This window comes from Peromyscus leucopus, chromosome 2 (assembly GCF_004664715.2).
Source record: "Peromyscus leucopus breed LL Stock chromosome 2, UCI_PerLeu_2.1, whole genome shotgun sequence".
NCBI lineage: Eukaryota > Metazoa > Chordata > Mammalia > Rodentia > Cricetidae > Peromyscus > Peromyscus leucopus.
The window spans coordinates 145304805-145327102 of record NC_051064.1 but is presented as its reverse complement, the minus strand read 5'-3'; the positions used below and the strand labels follow the sequence as shown (position 1 = coordinate 145327102).

The window sequence follows — 22298 nt, the reverse complement described above, 5'->3', positions numbered from 1 at the left end:
AATCTGCTCTAGGCAGCAGGGAGGACAAGAGTCCACACCACTAAGCAAAATACAGAGCAGACTTGAGGAAAACAGAAGTTATGTTGGCACTTGCTGAACTTAGGTAGCCTCATGATTCTACATGATGATGTCCAAAAGCCATTGTGACTTCTGGTCTGAGTCTTAAGGCGAGATATGTGCTGGAAATGCAGACTCATCAGTCATAGAGTAATAGGGAATGTGTGAGAATTCTGGTACAACACATCATACTCCATACCATAATCTGTAGTACCACTTTACAGAGCTATCTACTCATGGCAGAAGTAAGTGCCTGCCCGTGCTCTGTGTGGCACCAAAAGTGTTTAGCTGGATAGAGTGCTGTCTAGACTCAGAATGGCACCTGTTTCGTTACTGCCCAGATCTTGCCCTAGCAGCCTGGGAAGCCATTAGCTTTCATAGATTTCCTGGGCATAGAGTGACTTGTGACCTATAGTTGACATGAAAGCGTAAGCTCTCATCTTGTTCTGTTTTGACTTCAGATAGCAGACTTCTCCCAGCGGAAAAGTGAGCGCTCATCGTATGAAGTGGAGGAACTTCCTGTTACAGAGCAAGAGCTGCGGAAACTGAGGAATCCAGACACACAGCAGGAGTTGGAAGTAAGTTTACCGGTTTATTTAGACATGTGCATGTGTGTGGGCATGGTAACTGCATGTGTGAGGTCAGTTCTCTCATTCCACCTTTACTCATTGAGCCATCTTGCCACCCCAAGCATTAAGTTTTTTAAATGCTGCAGATTCATTTTCTTGGTCATCAGTTGGTTGAGAAATTGCTCTGTTATTGTGTGAACTCTGACTGTGGGGTGCTGTTTTACTGTGTTTACTGTTAACCACACATGTGTTTATGTCATGCAAGTGACGTCTGGAGCTTATGTGGAATCACAGACGAACAGATGTTGCTCAAGTGAGATGACAAAAAGGAAGCTAAATGATCCAAATTTTAATAGTATTTAGAGAAAATGAAAATTTGATTTTCCCCTCCATCTGACTCAAATGCTTATTCCTTTCCCTTTGTTTGGGTTTTGGGAAGAGAATGACGAGTTTGAAATTGAGATGAGCATGAGGCAGTATGCTTATTTGATCATGTTGAATGGTGTTTAATCAAATGCCTGTGGGGAGCCATGTCAGGAGCTGTGGGAGTGCACAGAATAACATGTGAGGAGCTCAGGTCCCAAACAGGGAGAGAGATTCTAGCACATTCACTCTACTGTACTGGGTGAGGGGGTCCTCACATCCCTCTGCCATTCTGACCTAAAGTGGAAGGCTTCCAGAGAGATGAGGAAATTTGGGCCAGAAGGTGACTAGTGAGGCTCTTGAGTGCTTTTCTGCTCTTCTGAGAAGCATTCATGCCTGTGTTCTCTGGCCACTATGAGCTCTGTTATAAACAGGTCATGGCAGTGCTTTGATTTTCTTTCAGGTGCTTGTGCGCTTGGAAGGTGGAATTGGCGTCTCTTTAATTAATAAAGTCCCAGAAGAGTTGGTCTTTGCAAGCCTTACAGGAATCAACGTCCACTACACCCAGCTGGCAGCTAGTCACATGCTCGAGCTCAGCATACAGGATGTGCAGGTACCAGGATGAGAGTGTTGTCTTCATGCTCTACCTCTGCCCAGATCAAGTGTTTGGTGTCTAAAAACATTGGAGAAATGTCTTTTCTTTTCTTTTCTTTTCTTTTCTAATTACTTTCAATTATGTGTATCTGTATGTGAATAGGCATACATGAGTGCTAATGCCAAAGGAAGACAGAGCTGTCCCCCTAGATCTGAAGTTAGAGGCAGTTGTGAACCATTTAACATGGGTGCTAGAAACCATACCCAGGTCCTTTGCAAGAGCAGCAAGGGCTCTTAACTACTGTGCCATATCTCTAGCCCCTGGAGGAAATAACTTATGATCTTCAAAAGAATCATCCTGTGAAGTAGCTTCCACCCCAGTGTGTCTCTTTGTGTTTGAGATGGGGGTCTTACTATGTAGTCCTGGTTGGCCTGTAACTTACTATATAGGACCAAGCTCCTGAATGCTGTCCTCAAAGGCATGCTTATTAATGCCTGGTTATACAAATATAGATGAATTCCAGATGCTCTAGCTGATGTATGAGTAATCTAGATAACCAATTGGGGTGTATGTGAGTGTGTGGCTGGTACGTGCACAGTATACATGTGGAGGTCAGGGACAAAGTCGGTTCTCTCCTTCCTCCTTTACCTGGGTTCTAGGACTTGAACTTAGGTTGTCAGGCTTGCATTGTCAGGCCATGTCACCAGCCTCAGGTTTCCGGAGTCATGTAGCTGTCTCCTGGAGGAGTTGGGGTCATCGTAGGGATAAACAACAGGGCTTGACTTCTGCTTCCAGGCAAAATGGAGTAACTGGGACTGGTTCCATTCTCCTCTTGAGATAAGCCCCAAGTCCACATACAGTAACAACAGCTTCAGGACGCTGGACATCAAACCACAAAGGACAGTGACCTGTGAGAGATAGAAAATCCAAGAGGTGAACCTTCTAACTGACTTAGCTTGAGGTCTTCCCAGGCTATGGTCCTGAGAGAGGAACCTAGAACAGAGGCCTGCAGAGTGGACTCATAGAGAAGACACAGCTGAGCATCCCCAGGGACTGACAGCTAAGTAGATAGCAGTGCACATGTGTGGAGAGGGCTTAGGTCTGGCAGAGTGCCAGCCAGTCTGTGTGAGGAAGCTTCTCATCCAGGGGGACCTGAGGGAGCAGGCTGGGAGCTGCCCTGGGAACCCCAGAATTTGTGGGACATTGAGAAAAGTCTCAAGCAAGTCTTACCTCCATGATTTATTTGCCCCAGATTGAATGCTACTCTGACCCTGTCTTGAACATCATGAAAGGAAGATCTGAAAGGATCCTGGGAAATTGACTATGTCCCCAACAAGCTTCATAATGTATTGGAGTGCAAACATGACCAGCACCCAACAGGGCAAACCTGACAGGCTACCATATGTGTAGATGAGCAGAACAGCACACTGTGAGGATGAGAATGCTTTCAGAATGGATCTAGTGCTAACACAGTTGTCAGAACATATTAAAACTGTTAATGGAACTGGAGTTTTGTATGTTTAATAAATTCAGTAGAGACCCAGAAAACAAAAACTTGACTTCAAGAAGTTAAAATTCAATAGATGTATATAACACATAGCCTGGATGGGGACCCTGTTTGGCCTTCCATGACCATGGGCTCCATGTCTATGCTGAACATATACAGACCTTTCTCCAGGTCATTGTTTCCTAATGAAACATAACAGCCTCTTCCATAGCACTTATATTGTATGAGGCACTGTAAGCCTTTCAGACTGTAAAGTATGGAGGAGGCTATGTGTAGCTGTGTGCAAATACCACAGTGCTTTATAGGCTAGAGCATTCATGAATTTTAGCATGCAGAGTATCTTGGAACCAATTCCCTGTCACTGGGGTACATTATAGTCAGGTTATGCAAAACTAATAATAAAGTAAATCATAGCTAAAATATTGCATACACAGGAACAATAAGATGACAAAGATAATAACAACAGACTTCTTGTTGGGAAAAATGCAAGTGAAAAGATGGTCAGCAATGTCTTGAAGTGTTGAAAAGGGTGCAAAAAGCTGTCATTCTAGAAATTTGCTCCTAGAAAAATTATCTTTCAAGAATAAGGATGTCTCAGTTAGTGTTCTATTGCGGTGAAGAGACCATGACCACAGTAACGCTTATGAAAGAAAGCATTTAATTGGGACTGGCTTACAGTTTCATAAGGTTAGTCCATTATCATCATGGTGGGGAGTATGTGGCACACAGTCAGGCATGGTACTGGAGAAATAGCTGAGAGTTTTACATCCTGATCCTCAGGCATAGGCAGATAGTGAGACTGGGCTTGGTGTGGGCTTTTGAAACCACAAAGCCCACCTCCAGTGACACACCTCCTCCAACAAGGTCACACCTCCTCATCCTTCCCTGGACTAGGGACTAGACATTCAGGCAGCTATGGTCATCATTCTCATTCAAACCACCTCAAAGGGTAAAGTGAAGATGTTCTTAGACATAGAAATGATGAAGGGATTTGTTATCACTGATCACCAGTTCCAAAAGCATTAGAGAGCAGACAGAAAGCGGTGCTGATGGAATTTGAATCAACACAAGGCAGAGAAGAAAACCTGAAGTGATGACATGAAAACCATGCAAGACCAGGCTTTTCATGTCAGTCTCCTGAGGAGGTGTGGTTGCTTAGACAAGCACGACAACACTGTTGTGCTGTCTGCACCACATATGAAAGTAAAATGGTAACAACAGTGGTGTCAAGTCTGCGGGTGAGAAATGCAAACAGCACTGTCATTTTGTACATGAAGTAGTATGATGCCATTTAGTGATAGAGCAACACATTGAGTTCAATACTGTAAACCTCCCCAAATAATCATAGTTGTATATAATTAATAAAGTGGAATGAGTGCTTGGTGGATCCAAGAGAAGGCAGAAAATGGGGAAGATAACACGTGGGATGGATAGCAAGCCATAGAGAGATGTCAGACAAAAACTTAATGGTGCCAGTTAATTGTCAGTATGATCAACATAGGTCAGATTGCATAAAAATGCAAGATCCAACTGCCATCCACAAGAAACACACATTAGTAGGGCCTTTAATCCGCAGGAAGCCAAGGCAGGAGGATCATGTGTTCAGGGTCAGCATGTGCTATGTAGTGAGACCCTGTCTCCAGCCCTCAGCCCCCACTCGTTAGCTATAAAGACACAAATAGGTTAAAAGGACCTAAGGGAGGGGGGAGCACAATACACTTTTAACTAGTCTTGAGGAAGGAAGTAGGAGTCACACTGATTAATGTCAGAACAAAGAATATTAGCAGAGATAAAGAAGGTAATTTCCTAATGATAGGAGAATTAATTAATCAAGAGGACCTGACACATGCTAACACTGATACGCCTAATCACAGACTCTAGCCTTCTGACATTGTGACACTGTGTCATCCTCAGAAGCCTCACTTGAGAACTGTGCAATTGAATTACAAAGAAAGAAACCGCAAAAAGAAAAAAAGAAATTTCAGGATGTTTTAATAAGTTTATGATTTCATGTTTCGCTGCATTTGTAGCTGTTCTGGGCTGCACATGGCTCAGAGCCTGAGGATTGGACACACCTGATTAGAACTTTAAAATTAATAGAAGAAAGCTCGTGGGATGGCTTGGTCGACAAAGGTGCTTACTGTCAGGTCTGTAGAGAACTGACTTCCACAAGGTGCCCTCTGACCTCCACACGCACACACATGTAAACAACAACCACTTGTGTTCTCAACCTAGTGTATGCAGTGGTGAGCAAGAGACCTTTCTCAAACAAGGCAATGACTGACACCCAAGGTTGTTCTCTGACCTTCACACATGTGACCACGTGAACACACATCGTACACACCTGTATGCACACACAGGTACACAGGTTTAAAAAGAGAAAAACTGGAAGAGAGCAGTAAATACAAACAGCAGGGGAAAAAAACACCGAATGTCTGAAATCCATGAAATTGAATCTATGATTGCAGTAGAAAAAAATCAGTAAAATCAAAAGTTGTCTTTGGGGGCTGGAGACAGCTCAGCTTTCAGAGCTCTCAGAGGAGCAAAGTCTCTGCTCTCTCTTGTCTTCAAGGAGCTTGGAGTGAGGTAGAAGCATCAACAGCATATCAGTAAGAACCCTAGCCCTGGGCAGGACAGGCCTGGATGCAACCTGTGGAGGTCAGGGCACAACTTGAGAGGATCAGTTCTCTCCTTCTACCACAGGAATACTAGAGATTAAACTCAAGTTTTCAAGCTTGGCATCAAACACCTTTATCTGCTGAGCCATCTTGCTGGCCCTGTTGTTATTTTTGAGACAGAGATTTACTGTCTGGCCTTAAGTTCTCAGTTCTCCTGCCTCCACTTTCCTAGAGCTGGAATTATGGATGTCTACTGTGTTGCCCATCATCATCACCACTGGTCTTGGATGAGAATGTGTGGATGCTGTTGCTGTGAGGTGGCAGGATGGCCAGGGGACTCTGAGTAACCTACATAGTATGAGGCAAAAGGAAAGGTTAAAAAAAAATGACAACTAAGCAACTTGTCTTGTTTGTTTTTGCTTTGTGGGCTTTTTCTGCCCCCAGGTGGACAACCAGCTCATTGGTACGACTCAGCCCTTCATGCTCTATGTGACCCCCCTGAGCAATGAGAATGAGGTCATTGAGACTGGCCCTGCTGTGCAAGTCAATGCGGTGAAGTTCCCCAGTAAGAGTGCACTGACCAACATCTATAAGGTGGGCTGCCAGGGAGGCTGGGGTGATGGCATGTAGGAGGCACACTTCCTTTCTCATAGCCAGGTTACAGAGCAATCGGCAGCACGGTGTGTGCACAAAGGTGGCTCACAGGGCTGAGCCATGTGTGGCTTTTGTTTGACCACTGAGGGAAGTGTAAGGAGCACCTTTCCTTGGCATCCTGTATCCTTAGTTGTGTTTTCAGTGACCTTGTAGCTAAACCTTTGGTAGTACTGAACCCATCCATGGAGGTCAGTCTTCATTCCTGAGTGAAGCAGTATCTTGTAGGCTGCTGCGATCTCTTGTTAAGGGCTGAGTAGTCTGGAGGTTCTCCCGAAGCGCTATGAGGGGACTGACCTTGGAGCAGACAACATGCTATGTGCACTGCTATCCTTATTCTATCAGTAGAGAGCTAAAGATGAGAGCCCTCTCTTTCCTAAAGGGGTCCCCAGGTAGAAGCCAGCTGTGATAGCAGTAAGCTGCAAAAGTGGGAGGGAGCCCTCATTCTGTTTTTTTGTTACCGATGCTGATGGGACCAAGCTTACCCTCAGCCCTCCACCACAGACACAGTCATGTGGCTGTTGCTCACTGGTGAGGCCCTGGAGACCAAACAGAAGGGTGACAAAGTGTCTACTGAACACTCAGAGTTCTGTTCACTGTAACGAGACAAAGCCAGGTGAGCCGCATGTGGTTTATCATAAATCACACGGGTAAAGAAGCCATGAGACAGGGTCTTGCTTTGCTGCCCAGGCTGATCTGGAGCTCCTGGGCTCAAGCAAACCTCTTGCCTCAGCTTCCCTAAGGAGCTAGAACTATAGTGTCACCATGCCTACCACACTGAGGCCTTTTTTTTTTTTGTTTTGTTTTGTTTTGTTTTTCGAGACAGGGTTTCTCTGTGTAGCTTTGCGCCTTTCCTGGAGCTCACTTGGTAGCCCAGGCTGGTCTCGAACTCACAGAGATCCGCCTGGCTCTGCCTCCCGAGTGCTGGGATTAAAGGCATGCGCCACCAACGCCCGGCCGCACACTGAGGCCTTTTAATGGCACAAACAAAAGCTGCTTTGGCGCTTGTCTATTAACCAGAGTTTCTTTTATCTCTAGCATCTCATGGTCACAGCCCAGAGGTTCACAGTACAAATCGAGGAGAAACTGCTGCTCAAGCTACTGAGTTTCTTTGGCTACGACCAGGCGGAATCAGGTAAAGCTGCACGTTTTACACTTCTGCCTGAGATTTGGTCCACAATGGTATGTTAGCCTGTTGTAAAGCACAGGTAGTCCCTAGATGCCAACCAAGCTGGCTCTGCCTCCTCCTAGCCTGACCTAGCAGGCTCAGGTTTGCAGTTCAGCCACTCTCTTTTTAAAACTGCTTGTCTGAGTTATGTCCTCAAACCAGGCAGCCCCTAGAGGGTCATAGTATCCTGGAGTGTCTAGCTGCTGGCTAGGAAGCAGCGCACCTTCCTCTGTGCTTTGCAGGTTCTGTTCCTCTTCTCTCATATAAGAGAATGATGGCTGTCATTTAGCAGGCCACTTTGTTTATGAAACCAACTCTGGGCCAAGGTTCAGAAATGCCTTTTTGGTGGTTGCTTTGGTTTAGTTTGAAAAACAAAAACTGGCTAACCTCAATTATTGGCTTTTGACATCCATGCCTCTGTGCCTTAATGCCATTACAAAGGTTTCTTGTTGCTGTCCTCTGGTCTTTGGAGAGGGAGACAGATCACTATCAGAAAGTGTACATTTCCTGCAGAGCTGGAGGGAGAGTTCACCTGTTGTTGCTTTAACTTCCTCCTCACAGCCCTCTCTCCTGCTCTTAGCTGGCTGCTTAGGCCTGCAGCTAAGAAAGGAGCCAGTGGTGCACAACCTTTTAAAAGACTGATTGTGTGTGTGTGTGTGTGTGTGTGTGTGTGTGTGTGTGTGTGTGTGTGCGCGTGCGAGTGTGTGCCTGTGTGTGCAGGTGCCTGTGGAGGCCAGAAGAGGGAGTCAGATCCCCTGAAGCTGGAGTCATAGGTGGCTCTGAGCTGCCCAATATGGCTGCTGGGAAGTGAACTCAGGTCCTCTAGAAAAGCAGCAAGTGCTCTCAACTGCTAAGTCATCTTTCTGGCCACTTGGCTAATTTTTTGTTTGTTTTGAGACAGCCTGTCTCTGTAGTTCATACTCAAGCTCATGATCTTCCATGCCTTCTCCTTTTCAAACCTAAACTAAAGAAACAATGGTAAAGAGGCTTTTGTTCTGGTCTGCATTTGTCTACCATGAAGGATAATGTGTGTGTGTGTGTGTGTGTGTGTGTGTGTGTGTGTGTGTGTGTGTGTAAAATGCTTGAGGGAAAATGTATATACACTCCCACAATGCAACGAAAAGTTTTGTATTTATACTCTGGTTGTAGAATTCAGCTTTTAAATCTTTAGCACCACAAATAAAATAGAATGAAGCTTTAAGAGTATTTAGGATTGTCTAGGGATTTTGCTCAGTGGTACAACATGTAGGCAGCTCTTATGAGGCACTGTGCTGAGCCCTTAGCGTCTCAAAAAGAAAGCAAGTAAGAAAGAGAAGGAGACAAGCATTTTGGAGGAAAAGCAAGGTGCTGTCTGTCTAGTGGTATGCTCTCCACTTTGGTCTGAGCTCCAGTTTATTTGGAGTCACACAGCCCCCTGAGTACCCAACATCCAGGCAAGCAGGTAGGCATTCTGTGTGGCTCCTTCCCAATAAGATTCACTTCAGGGTTTCTGGGTCATGCTTTTCTTGTGTTCTTGTGAGTCCCTTTTGGAAATCTCTTACAGCATTGCCTGGAGGACTCAGGCTTTTGTAACGACTGTGTCTGCCTTTCATCACTCTTCTTCCCCTTTCAGTAGCCAGTCTGTTTCCTGAATATGGAAGGCACGTCTCCCTTGGAGCATCCTTCAGCTCTGAGTAGAACTGATAGCAGCTTTGACTGGGAATATGCTAAGGAGCTGTGAGCATTCTCTCTGGTTTTCCTTTGGAGATACAGGAAGTCAAGGGGAAACGTGCTGCCTGAATGGATGCTGTGCATCTTTCCATGCAAAGAGTGCATTGCTCTTCTAGCCCATGCCACTCCTTTGTACTCAGGGGCTGGCCAATAAAAACTCTGCCTTGACTCTCTGCTTCCGAGACTCGCACTGCTGAGGAGGTGTCCCAGCACTTTCTCAGGAACTGTGTTGTTCATACTATTGCTTATGCTGAGAGTGTCCTCTTTGGTTCAGCTGTATTGCACTCTAGATTCCTATGACCTGGATCATCGGCACAAGTAATGACAGCAATAGTTCTGGAAAGTCTGTGGCCAGCAAGTGAACCTGTGACCTTTGGCTTTCCAGGATGAGGTCTGCTGGGTGGCACAGAGTCACAGGTTAACAGATGAAGATAATCTAATCCTATTTGCATTGGATAACCAATGTAAAAGCCTGCTTTCATATAGAAATGGCATCTGGATACTGTAGGCATTGCTGAGCCTACAAAAAACTAAGAAAGTGAGATGGCTACATTTTGTTTGTATAGGTTTTTCTGTGAGGTCACGCATGTTTGAATCATGATGCCAACAGCTTTTGATTTTGTGTTTTGCTTCTGCCTTTGGACCAGAGGTGGAAAAATATGATGAAAACATCCATGAAAAGACAGTGGAGCAGGGAGGAACCCCAACTCGATACTACTTTGAGAATCTCAAGATCAGCATCCCCCAGATCAAGCTAAGTGTTTTCACTTCCAACAAGCTGCCGCTGGACCTTAAGGTGAGCTGACAGCTGGTGTGTTCTCAGGGAGTGTGTGTTGACTGTTCACTGTTTCTGTCTGAAATTAGCATCCATGACATTCATTTTGTACCTTTCCTTTTACAGGTTTTCATTAACTCGTTTAATGCTCTTTTTGCTTAGTGTTTGAGAATAACTTTGCTAAAGATCAAGGCATTACTAAATAGGATAATACAGGATGGTGTAACATTCATCTGCTCTTTGGAAAGCTCTAGGCTTACCTCAGAGCAGTAGAAACCTCTTCCCTGGGCTTTGTCCGAGATTTAACTGAGACCAAGACAGTCTTTCTTTTGACTGACAGCCCAGGTCTCTCGCTCTTTTCTAAGCATCTATTTCTACTGTGATGGCTGTCAGATGGAAGGTCTGCCATCTTCCAGGGAGACTCAGCTATAGGCTTGCTGGGATGTGGCCTTGTACAGCTTCAGGACATAACCCTTCTTTCTACCGACCGTCTTGATCCATGGTTGACAGTTACAGCCTAGGTGCCACCTTCATTTTTAGTAACAAAGAATATTTTAAGGAAGGTCGAGGGCTGACATTCAAATCCAAGTCTGTATCATGTCTGGGTTCCCCACTGTGCTGTGCTGCCCACCCTGGGACATAGAAGAGGATGTTGTTAGACGGCGCCTCCTCGGTGGTGTCCTTGCTAGGTAGGTGGGGAAGCTGAAGTCCGTGTTTTCTCAGCCTGTATAGCAGCTAGGTGATGCTGGAGCAGGATGGGGGCAGGCGGTTGTTCAAATGCCTTTCATTCCTTTGACTACCTGCTCAGGCTGGCAGCTCTTGCTTCTGGTTCTTCCATGTGATGTGCTTGAAGACAGTTGTCCAGCACTCCCTCTTCCCACCACACTCAGTTTCTGTACAGTCCTGTGCTGCCTTCTTTCGAGATCTAGGATGACCGCTGTGTGTCTGCAGAGGACCACCTAGATGGCTGATGGGTTCGGGGCTGGTTCAGATGCCCGTGCAGGTTAGGCTGCAGGGTCTGCCTGGTGTGGTGCAGAGGGCCTTCAACCCAGAGCACAGCTGCGTGAGGAGCGGGCAGCACAGCCCCACTGCAGCCCATTGCTGTGGGTGGGGAGTGTGGGTCCAGTGCTGCTGAGTGTTCAGGTTTTTATTTATTTTATTTTTATTTATTTTTCTTCATTACTTTTTTTTTTTTTAATAATTTGGTTTAATTTTACATATCAGCCATGGATTCCCCTGCCCTCCATCCTCCCGCCGCCCTCTCCCTCCCTCAACCCTCCCCCCAGCCCACCCCCCATTCCCATCTCCTCCAGGGCAAGGACTCTCCTGGGGATTCAGCTCAGCCTGGTAGATTCAGTCCAGGCAGGTCCAGTCCTCTCCTCCCAAGCTGAGCAGAGTGTCCCTGCATAGGCCCCAGGTTCCAAACAACCAGCTCATGCACTAAGGACAGGTCCCGGTCCCACTGCCTGGGGGTCTCCCAAACAGTTCAAGCTAATCAACTGTCTCACTTATCCAGAGGGCCTGATCCAGTTGGGGGCTCCTCAGCTGTTGGTTCATAGTTCATGTGTTTCCACTAGGTTGGCTATTTGTCCCTGTGCTTTTTCCAATCTTGGTCTCAACAATTCTCGCTCATACAAACCCACCTCTTTCTTGCCGATTGGATTCCTGGAGCTCCACCTGGGGCCTGGCCGTGGATCTCTGCATCCACTTCCATCAGTCATTGGATGAGATTTCTAGCACGACAGAGTGTTTGGCCATCCTATCACCAGAGTAGGTCAGTTCAGGCTTTCTCTCGTCCATTGCCAGCAGTCTATTGTGGAGGTATCTTTGTGAATTTCTGGGGCAGCTTGAAATCTGCATTTTCATATGGAATCTCCTGATTTTTAAATGTTGGCAACCAGTTTACATTTTTAAAACAACAACAAAAAGCCAGCCTTTTGGGCCTGACAGAACACATGTGTGGGCCTCATGTGGCACAGCCTGCCAGCCCCCACCTTCTAAAACAGACCTGCAGGTGATGAGCCAGCTGTCTGCTCAGATTCCAATTCTAGAAGAGGCTGGGACAGAGGTGATGGCTTCAGTGAATGCAGACAGGGGAGGGCCAGCCAGGTCCAGGGGCAGCATCCTGGAAAGAGTGATGCAGTACCCTTCTTTTCTCACTGTCCTGCTGCTTAATCTGCCCTAATGTGTTTCCCAGGAGTCTGGAGATGCTTATAATTAGCCAGGGAGTGAGGGGAAAACCATGGGAAAACTACTGTCTTGCTAATATCCACAAGTATCCACTTGACTTTTGTGACCCTTGGAATGGATTTGTTTGATAAAGTCTGTTCCCCCAGAACACTTGGCTCTCACCCAGCAAACCAATGCTAAGCATTTCCTGCAAGTGGAAGACTTCTTGATTTAAAATCATCTTGTTAAAGAGCACAGACCCCCAGCATTCCTCTCAGAGTGCTCCCAGCAGAAGTGCCTGGTCCCCAGTCCTGTGGTACGGATGCCATGAGTGCTCTGCAGTCCTGGGGAGCTGATGCCATCCATGGGTGCTCTGCAGTCCTGGGGTGCCAATGCCATCCATGGGTGCTCTGCAATCCTGGGGTGCTGATGCCATCCATGGGTGCTCTGCAGTCCTGGGGAGCTGATGCCATCCACGTGTGCTATGCAGTCCTGGGGTACCGATGCCATCCATGTGTGCTCTGCAGTCCTGGGGTACCGATGCCATCCATGGGTGCTCTGCAGTCCTGGGGTACCGATGCCATCCATGGGTGCTCTGCAGTCCTGGGGTGCCGATGCCATCCATGAGTGCTCTGCAGTCCTGGGGTACCGATGCCATCCATGGGTGCTCTGCAGTCCTGGGGCGCCGATGCCATCCATGGGTGCTCTGCAGTCCTGGGGTGCCAATGCCATCCATGTGTGCTCTGCAGTCCTGGGGTGCTGATGCCATCCATGGGTGCTCTGCAGTCCTGGGGCGCCGATGCCATCCATGGGTGCTCTGCAGTCCTGGGGCGCCGATGCCATCCATGTGTGCTATGCAGTCCTGGGGCGCCGATGCCATCCATGTGTGCTATGCAGTCCTGGGGTGCTGATGCCATCCATGTGTGCTATGCAGTCCTGGGGTGGTGCCATCCACGTGTGCTCTGCAGTCCTGGGGTGCTGGTGCCATCCACGTGTGCTCTGCAGTCCTGGGATACTGATGCCATGTGTCCTCTGCAGTCCTGGGGTGCCGATGTTATCCACATGTGCTCTGCAGTCCTGGGGTGCTGGTGCCACAGGTGCTCTGCAGCTCTACTGGTGGTGTGTGTGCTCTGCTGAAATGAGCTGTCCTTCATGTTGACTGTCTTCTTGGCACTCTACTGGAGGACCGTTTCCAGAGCACTATTCAGCAGATGCCATGGCATACCTATGTTTCAGGCAGGGTGTTGGGAATTGGGACTTCAGAGTTGAGCTCTGGGCTTGAGGAAGTCACCATGTTAGCATACCTTGAGTGTTCCTCCTGGAGTCTGGGACTCCTAAGATAATATCATTTATGCAGAGTTTCCTAACAGAGTAACAGCCCTTTATTAGGAGCTCTTAGGAAGGGCAATATGCTCTTTCTGATGAATATGGAATCACTAAAAACATGTGCTTAGGAAATGAAGCCTTCTCCCTGAACAGCAGCCACAGGAGTCTGACTAAAAGGTAAGCCTGTCTTAGTATTGAAGGAACAATTGCCTCCATTCTCTGGATTCCCAGGCAGGAGTGAGGCTGTCAGAAATCTCAGAGGGGGGCCTTTTCAGGTTTACACTGAGGTACATTGTTGCTAGATACAGTGTCTGTCTGGAGACTCAAAGGCATCCACACTGTCCGGGTGACTCAGATGGGTCTACATCTGCTATCTTCGTTGAATTCATGACTGACAGAAGAAGGGAAGCCAATATTCCATTTCACAGAACAAGAACACAGCTGCCCCTCCCTCTACTCATGCTCTGCATGGAGTTTGCATGTTAGAGATGCCATGTTATATTGAAAAACCAGGTAGCTTTTATATAGGGGTTTCCCCAGCCCCTTTAAAGATCAAAAGATACCAGGGGGTCTTTAAAAGGTTTCAAAAGGTGGCCTACAGCAGGCTTTTTCCATTTAGAGCATTGGGGTATAACAAAAGAAGGACCTTAATTGAGCAATCTAGTTTGGAAGAAAACCCACACTTTAATGGTCAGAGAGCGAGCGGGTGGGGGTATGGGGGATTTCAAACAAAGACACTATTTAAAAAGCCTAAAACTGTCTTCTCAAAGGCTTGAAATAATTTGTTGGGAAACTTCAGACCCTTTACTTTTTCCCTCCCCTCCCTAAATAAAAACCAGATTTGTTAAAAGGAAAAAAGATCCAGTATTGTTAATTGTGTTTCAGAAAGTGCCAGAGAGGGAAGTAGCCCCGTAGCTTTAAACACTGTCCCCAAAGGGAAATCGGCAAATACCCTGCTTCACATAAACAGTCTCTATGTGCCATAAATAAACCTTTAGAGAATGAATTCCAGACAGTTTTGTTTAGTGTGGGATAAACTGAAAAAAGGGAAGGACAAGGCCCAGGGACTAGCTGTGATCTGAGGTCTCGTGGACAGGTATTTCTTTCAACTGGGCGCCCCGTCTCTGGAAGGCTTCAGCCACTTGGTCTGGGAGGTGGGAGTGAACTGTTTCCTATTTTATTAAGAACTTATGAGCACAGAGTTGTTTTCTCCAGAATCCATTTTACAACAGGAAACTGCTACTTGAGTAAATAAGCATCAGTGCCGCGTCCTACTGTATGTGACCAGTCACTCAGTTCATCTGGAGGGAGCAATCCTGCTTGGCTCTCTTCTCCTCTGGTGTCTCCTCCTTCCACTGACCACATCAGCCTGAAGGTGGCAGAGGAGTTCATGCCTACAGGCTGGCCCTGCGCCTTTGCAAGAGGGACCCACCCGGGCAGTAAATGACTAGGTGAAGACAGTTTCACTCCAGGTTGGGTGCTTCTTGGTTCCAGGGCGGATGGGCCTGTTGTTTGGCCTTGGTAGCCTGGTAGAGGTCAAAGGTCCTCACAGCAGTGTACCAGTCTTCTCTAATGTTAGGTCTCAGTGAGGAAGTTGCTATTTTTATTTTGTTTTGTTTTTAAGCTTTCTGCCTTGAGCTTTTTTTTTTTTTTTAAACACTTCCTCTTCTCTGAGAAGAAAGTAACACGAGGAGCTGCATGGTGAGGCCATGTGCCCACACTTGAGTCCCTTCACACTCAGCTGCATGGTGAGGCCATGTGCCCACACTTGAGTCCCTTCACACTCAGCTGCACTGGTGAGGCCATGTGCCCACACTTGAGTCCCTTTCACAGCATGCTTGGCCTGAGGCTGGGAATAAAGGAGTTAAGCTGGCTGACTCCAGTTTCTCTGTCAGTGAAATGGGACATTTAGACACACTCTCTTTTCGTGCCCACTTACTCTTTGGTGTGGGGGTGGCTGATTGAAAGGCAGAGAGTTTTGAGAAGAAATAGTGGACCTCTCTGGCCTGTGTGCTTTCTACCAAATAGGTAGCTGCTGTTAAAAACCACACATTCAAGTCTGGGACCTGCTCATGGCTAGTCTTTGTGACTTTAGGTCATGCACTTAGCATATCTTCAGTTTGGGTAGGAGGGCGGGGTTAGGCTGGCCTTGAATTTAGTCTGTATCCCAGGCTAGTTTTAAACCTGGCAATCTTCCTGCCTCAGCTTCCCAAGTGCTAGAATTAGAGGTGTGTGCCACCATACTGGCAACTTAAGGATGTTCTCAGTCCCTGAAGTTCTTTCTTCTGATGTTACCAGTGACATTCCATGGTACCAGACCAGTATTCTTTCCCTGTCTCTGTCTCTGTCTGGTCCTCTGCTGTGTGGTATTTGACTCTGTGTTCATGCCGCGTCTCTACTGGCCCTCTTTCCTCTATCGTTTCTTCTTGGCCTTTTTGGGTGGTTGTTCCTTTGTCTTTGTGTTTGTCCTTCTCCATGTTAGCGCCAGGCTTCACTCTATGAACTGTCTGGTCCTTCTCCATGTTAGCGCCAGGCTTCATTCTCTGAACTGTCCGGTCCTAGCACTTGGCCAGGTTTCTGTCAGGTTATTGGTCTTTATTTCGTCTCATTTTACAAATTATAAAAGTCTTGTCTTTGGAAGTAACAAATGTTTTTCAGGGCTTAATTTTTATTTGACTCTGTGTGTTCACATCTATGTGTGTGTACAGTCTAGAAGACAACCTTAAGTGTTGTTTCTCAAGAGCTGTTCACCTTGTGTTTTGAGGTAAGATCTCACTGACCTGGGCCTTGCCGATGAGGGTAGGCTGGCTGGCCAGCAAGTCCCAGGGATCTGCCTGTCTCTGTGCCCCTCCCCTCCCTGCTGTGATTACAAGTATAAACCACCATGCCTAGTGTGTGTGTGTGTGTGTGTGTGTGTGTGTGTGTGTGTGTGTGTGTATAAGAGAGAGAGAGGGAGAGAATCAAACATGATGGAAGCCTTAATGGGATGGAAAAGCTTTTGAGGTAAAAATATATTCACATCATTTCCCCCTTGCTCCACTCCAACCCTTCCCATGCACCCCAACTACCATCTCCCGAATTCATGGCCTCTTTGTTGTTGTGTGTATATTCCTAAATATACAAATATAATCTGCTCAATCCTTATAAAGTTACTGTATTACTTGATTTCGGGGCTGACCGATTGGTATTGGATCACCAATTGAAGGCTGCGGGGCTGTGTGTGGTTGTCTTCCCTGGGGAAGGCCATTTCTTGTGCTTTCAGCATTCCTTAGTTCTATGTCTATGCTTAAGGTTCCGTGAGATTTCTCTCTTCTGTGTTACCGTGCCTCTTGGTATTGTTCTTGTTTAGATCTTGTTTAGGCAGCCATGCTGATGAAACATCCTGGATACAGCTTATCTGATTTTTCTAGGAGATGAAATTTCCCAGCAAACTCTCTGTTCTCTCTCACAGTCAGATGAGTGGGCCTGGCCGTCAGCAGAAACTTTCTAGTGAGCCCATCTCCTCTTTTTTGTTTTGTTTTTTGAGACAGGGTTTCTTTGTGTAACAGTCCTGGCTGTCCTTGAATTTGCTCTGTAGACCAGGCTGGCCTTGAACTCACAGAGATCTGCCTGCCTCTGCCTTCCGAGTGCTTAGCATATGCCACCACCACCTGGCAGGAGCCCTTATCTTTAAGGAAGGTAATCTTAGCTTCCCCACACTGTGGGGTCATCAGAAACAATGGTGTAGGCCTGAAGATCTCTTGAGGCTGAGGCTCACTGATGACACGGCCTTACCTCTGAAGTAAATGACAACAGTTATTAAAAACTCTGGTAAAAGGAAGACAGAATTTTCATAAATACACCAAAATATATCCATAGAAGATGCAAAGAACTGCAGCCATTTTAATCTACCATGGGTATCTAGGGACACACTGAACAGAAGGTTTACAAGGTAGTCACATAGAAAGAAGGAAACCTTGGTGATGTTAAAAAGCCTCTCTAGATTAGGGAGGAGCCTTGTTACCATAGTGGACACTGGACAGTGTGAAGCTTCCCTTTCCTCAGTTGACCAATGGGTCATAATCCTGAGGACATTGCAGGATTTTGTGGGAGAGTTTTTAGTTTTGTTTTGTTTTTTCTTCAAAATTTATAGTGGACAGTACCCAAGATAGTCCTCAAGGAAAAAAGGGAATTCAGAGCACTCACAGATCATTACAGGACCACAGCAGTTAAAATGGCAGCACTGTGGTGGGCAGTAGCAGCCACATGACAATCACTGCCTGCAATAGGAAGAGGCCATGTATTAGGTACTGTTTAGACAGATACTGTCTAGAAAAGTGCGTGTGGATCGCTGGTCACATAAGAAGCAAACTTTCGGAGTCACTGTGTGAGTGTGAACAATAAAGCAGATATGCATACTGAGGTTCAACATGCTCATTCTTTACAAGCCAGCAGTTCTACTCCTAGACACGTACCTAAAAAAATAGATAAATAAAATGCATACGCATTCACCTAAAATGAATGTCTATGAATGTCACAGCTGCTTCACTCATAACAGCAAAAGATTTTCAATGCCTGGGTGTGGCAGTGCACACATTTGATCCTAGCACTCTGTAGGCAAAGACAGGAGGATCTCTATGAGTCTGAGACAAGTTGGGTCTACATAAAAGTTGCAGGCCAGACAGGATGACATAGAGAACCCTCTTGTCTCAAGACAAAACAAAACCCAGCTTTCCACCAATACTAATGATTAATGGGATGTTACTTGTGTGATATAATATTATATAAAAATGAAAATTAATAAGATATAGCTATATGCCATAGCGTAGTGAAAATATAACAAAGTACTTATTAACAAATCTATTTATGTAAAATGCAAATCAGAAAAACCCAATCTGTGGAGGGAGGAAAGATTGTCTGTGCTAGGGGCAGGTCTGTTTTCAAGGCAGAAACAATAATGCACTTTCCTACTTGGGCACTGGAGAGATGGCTTAGTGGTTATAAGCCTTGTAAGCAAGAAGACTGGAGTTGTGATCATTAGAACCCCACATAAAATGCTGAGTAGGCTTGCCATCCTACCTGTAGTTCTGGTTTTGGAAAGCAGAGAGGAGATCCCTGGAGCAGCTGGCTACTAAGACTGGCTATACGGGAGCTCTGGGTTTGATGGAGAGACCCTGCCTCAAAAGAACAAGGTGGAAGAGAGTCAAAGTTTCAAACATTAGCTTTGCATTTCAACACATACATGCTCGTACATGTGCACACTCTTGTGCACTTAACCATGCACGTATACACATGCATGCATACCACCCAGGAACATGCAAGTGAAGATAAGAGGCAGAAACAATAAGAAAAAAAAAAAAACAAATAAAGTGTTGTGTGTGATGCTCCACTGTCCCTGAACAGTGTTGTGTTAGTCAAAAGGGAGAGCTTGGCAAACACAGGTTCCAAACAGACCAGAAGGAATTCTACTATGAGGCTGACAGTGTTGGCTGCTGTAATGCTGAGATGTGTGTGACTTTGGGAAGTAGATTTGTATGTCTTTTTTTTTCTGTGATATTTTACTTTTATAATTATAGGAGAAATTCGTATGTCTAAATGTTAATCCATAAGTCATAGTTCACCATGGATTCTAGAATTATAGCACCCCAGAAAATCATCCTGTGTCTGAAATCTGTAATTTCCTTTCTTACCCAACTAGGCCCTGAAAAGCACCCTGGGATTCCCACTCATTCGGTTTGAAGATGCTGTGATCAATCTGGACCCGTTCACTCGGGTGCACCCCTATGAGACCAAGGAGTTCATCATCAATGACATCCTCAAGCACTTCCAGGAGGTGTGCATGCAGATAAGGAGGAGTGGAGTGTGGCAGGGACAGCCAGGGACAAGCAGTTTTGTTTTGGGTGTTGGGAATCTTACTACTAAGATGTCACAACCAAGACAAGTCACACCGCTGCTGTGTTGTGGGTCAGGTCATGTCCCCTGCCCCCTATAGATATCCTGAGAATCCCAAATTGACTTACAAGCTGTTTGTCTTGTTCCTCAGGGCCAGTCCCAGGGGCTTCCCTAGGTTAGTCACAGCTCTTAGTGGTTTAGTTGATGCTTCAATAACAACACAGAGTACTATGAACTCTTTATGTACCAAGCATGGCCTCCTTTCAACAACCACACCACTGTTCTTACTGCCTCTGAGATCTTGACCTTGAGTTGAACTTGACTTTTTTTTTTAAACCAAACTGGACATTTTCCATTTTGTATTTTTTAATCTAGACTGCACAGCCCCAAATGTAGAGCCTTTAATGGATTATCATATCATGCAGAATTTCTTAGTTTCCACAGTCAAAGCTTACTCATTTCCTTCCCTATCTGGAGATATTTCCCCCTCTACCTCTAGAGAAGTACACAAGCAGTTACTCCTGGAATCAGGCATCAGGCAGGCAAAGGGCCCGATGAGGGTTTGCTTGCCAAGACGGGCACCCCCTCTCCTCGAATGTTCCAGCTGTGTGTGTACTCCAGAACTGCCCCTCCTTGCTCTTGCCTGATTTCAGGAGAGTGTGATGCTTGTTCATTAAAAATCCCCAAAGAACCTTTCCAGTCTCACAGCTGCTTTTATTCTCCTAACTGGCCTTGAAGCATATTTTTTTAAGTGTATTGAAAACAGTCTTCAGTGTGTGTGTGTGTGTGTGTGTGTGTGTGTGTGTTGGGTGAAGTTTAGGGTCATTCATGAGAGCACAGGAGGTCATTGGTGGGTGACGAAGATTGAAAGAATCATTGATGACAGTACTGGAGGATGAGAGAGATCCTTAACCTCTTCTTGGGGACACTGGTACTGACATGGCTTTCCATCCCACAGGAACTCCTCAGCCAGGCAGCTCGGATCCTGGGATCAGTGGACTTCCTTGGCAATCCCATGGGCCTTTTGAATGATGTTTCTGAAGGGGTCACTGGACTGATAAAGTATGGAAATGTCGGGGGCCTCATAAGAAATGTTACCCATGGAGTGTCAAACTCTGCTGCCAAGGTAAGGGAATGGCAATAAGACAGTGTGATTAGCCTCAAGAGGCCTCTGTGTCACTGGAGTTCCATTGGTGGTTAGCTGGCCTGGATAAGCTGTAATCACACCCTCTCCTTCCTTGCTGAAATCCTTTGCCTTCCCTCTGCTGTGGAGGTCTGCCAGCAAGGCCAGTGAGCATGCTCCAAATCATCTTTCTTTCCCCTGTCCTGACTCTGCAGCTTGCCTGGTCAGTACAGTAGTCTCCTGACCTCTGGGCTTTGTGTATCCTTCACAACACCAACAGAATGAACTAGCTTTTTGTAAACATGAAATTGAGGGGTTGAGGATATGGCTCAGTGGTAGGACCCTTAACTGAGCATGCCCAAGGCCTTGGGCACCATCCTTGGTACAAAGTAAAACCCCCAAACCAAACAGTATGAATTGAGCTGTGCCTTCTACCTGGGACTTACCAACTAATCCCCACAACTCCATGGAAAGTTTGATCTAATGGGCTTCCAATAGCACAGAGGGAGGCTCTGAAAGCCATGTGAACCTAGTTGTGGGAGGACAATGGGCTGTTCTCCTGTATCTTGTAGCCCAGTGACCTCTTGGTTCCCTGGCATCTTGCTTGGTGGCCACTACGATGGTCTACTGGTGGTGTTCAGCAGTGGTTCTGTGTGTGAAGGTGGCTGAGTGCAGCAGCTGGTCCATGGCGTGTGCAAGTTGTCTGGGAGCTCGTCTTGTTCCCAGCGAGCCTGTTTCCCGGGTTCCTCTCTGCTCCACCATCCGTTCATGTGGACACTGTCCTGTCAGTCAGGAAGGGAACCTGACTCCTCTGAGGCCCAGGGCTGCGGGGAAGAAAAGTGGCTCTGGCAGGGCACCCCACCCCCACTCCCACCTCACTCCATGCTGTAGAGCAGGTGAAAGGTGCAGCTGAATCATTTTTCTGTTTTGTATGTGGTCCTGTCTAAGGTATACAGGGCAGGGAATGGGTGTCTTTTCAAGAGTGTCACCAGGGAGGACAGTCCTCCTCAGATCAGTGTCTCTGAGGCTGTGGTGTTACTCTGTCATAGCAAAAGTGTTTGCCTTGTGGTTCACCACAAAGAAATCTTGCTTTCGGAAGAAAAGAAAGAAGAAGAAGAAGGAAGAGAATTTTTTAGAGTACAACTTGGAAGTAGGTAAAGTCAGAGCCAGGGTCTGAAAGGCTGTACACATCTCTTCAGAGTCTTTCTCAGGCTGCTCTCTCGACCATGTACATTCCAATCTATTACAGCTCAACTTCCAAGCCTGGACTCCATGCCAGCAGATATCCTGCAACTTCCCATTGTAAACACTCTGCTTAAAGCTTTTTATTAAGTTTTATTGATTATCATACTTTATAGTGTCATCGCTTTTGTGTGAGGGGCTTGCCAGGGCCAGGGTCGCTTGACTGCAAACCTTGTTAACTGTGTCAGCATATTTCATGAGTTCTTCTTGTCTTCAGTAAGTGGAACAGTGTTGGAGTCACAGGCTACTGAGGGAACTTGCTTTCTAATTTATTTTGATGAACTCTGGATTTGTTACTGAAAAATTAAGTCCATCTAGCTGCAAGACAAGAAGGCTCCCACTTGACATGGGCCAGTCTGTCTGCTGACACCAGGCCAGACCATCTTTGATGCTGCTGTATGTGTGGCTGCACTAAAGCTCTCTGTCCTCTTGTGGGTCTGGGGGTTGAAACCAGACCTTCAGGGTTGCCGTGCTGAGCTGTTTTGTCTGCTTCTCGGCATACCTGAGGGAGTTGAAGGAGGTGCAGAGGGCACACTGTGGGGGTGTATTTATAG

At 46.4% G+C, this 22298-nt stretch overlaps 1 protein-coding gene across 7 annotated transcripts in view; it reads left to right on the top strand.

Annotated features, from left to right (window-relative positions):
- Vps13d (vacuolar protein sorting 13 homolog D) overlaps nt 1–22298 on the top strand; it is a 234045-nt gene that overhangs the window by 140352 nt on the left and 71395 nt on the right. For all 7 annotated transcript variants that reach the window (XM_028860132.2, XM_028860131.2, XM_028860135.2 and 4 more), the window contains 7 exons: nt 519–635; nt 1453–1602; nt 6154–6303; nt 7399–7495; nt 9886–10034; nt 19186–19320; nt 20338–20505. In XM_028860132.2, coding sequence (XP_028715965.1) covers nt 519–635; nt 1453–1602; nt 6154–6303; nt 7399–7495; nt 9886–10034; nt 19186–19320; nt 20338–20505 — 966 coding nt within the window. The remainder of the gene's footprint in view (nt 1–518; nt 636–1452; nt 1603–6153; nt 6304–7398; nt 7496–9885; nt 10035–19185; nt 19321–20337; nt 20506–22298) is intronic.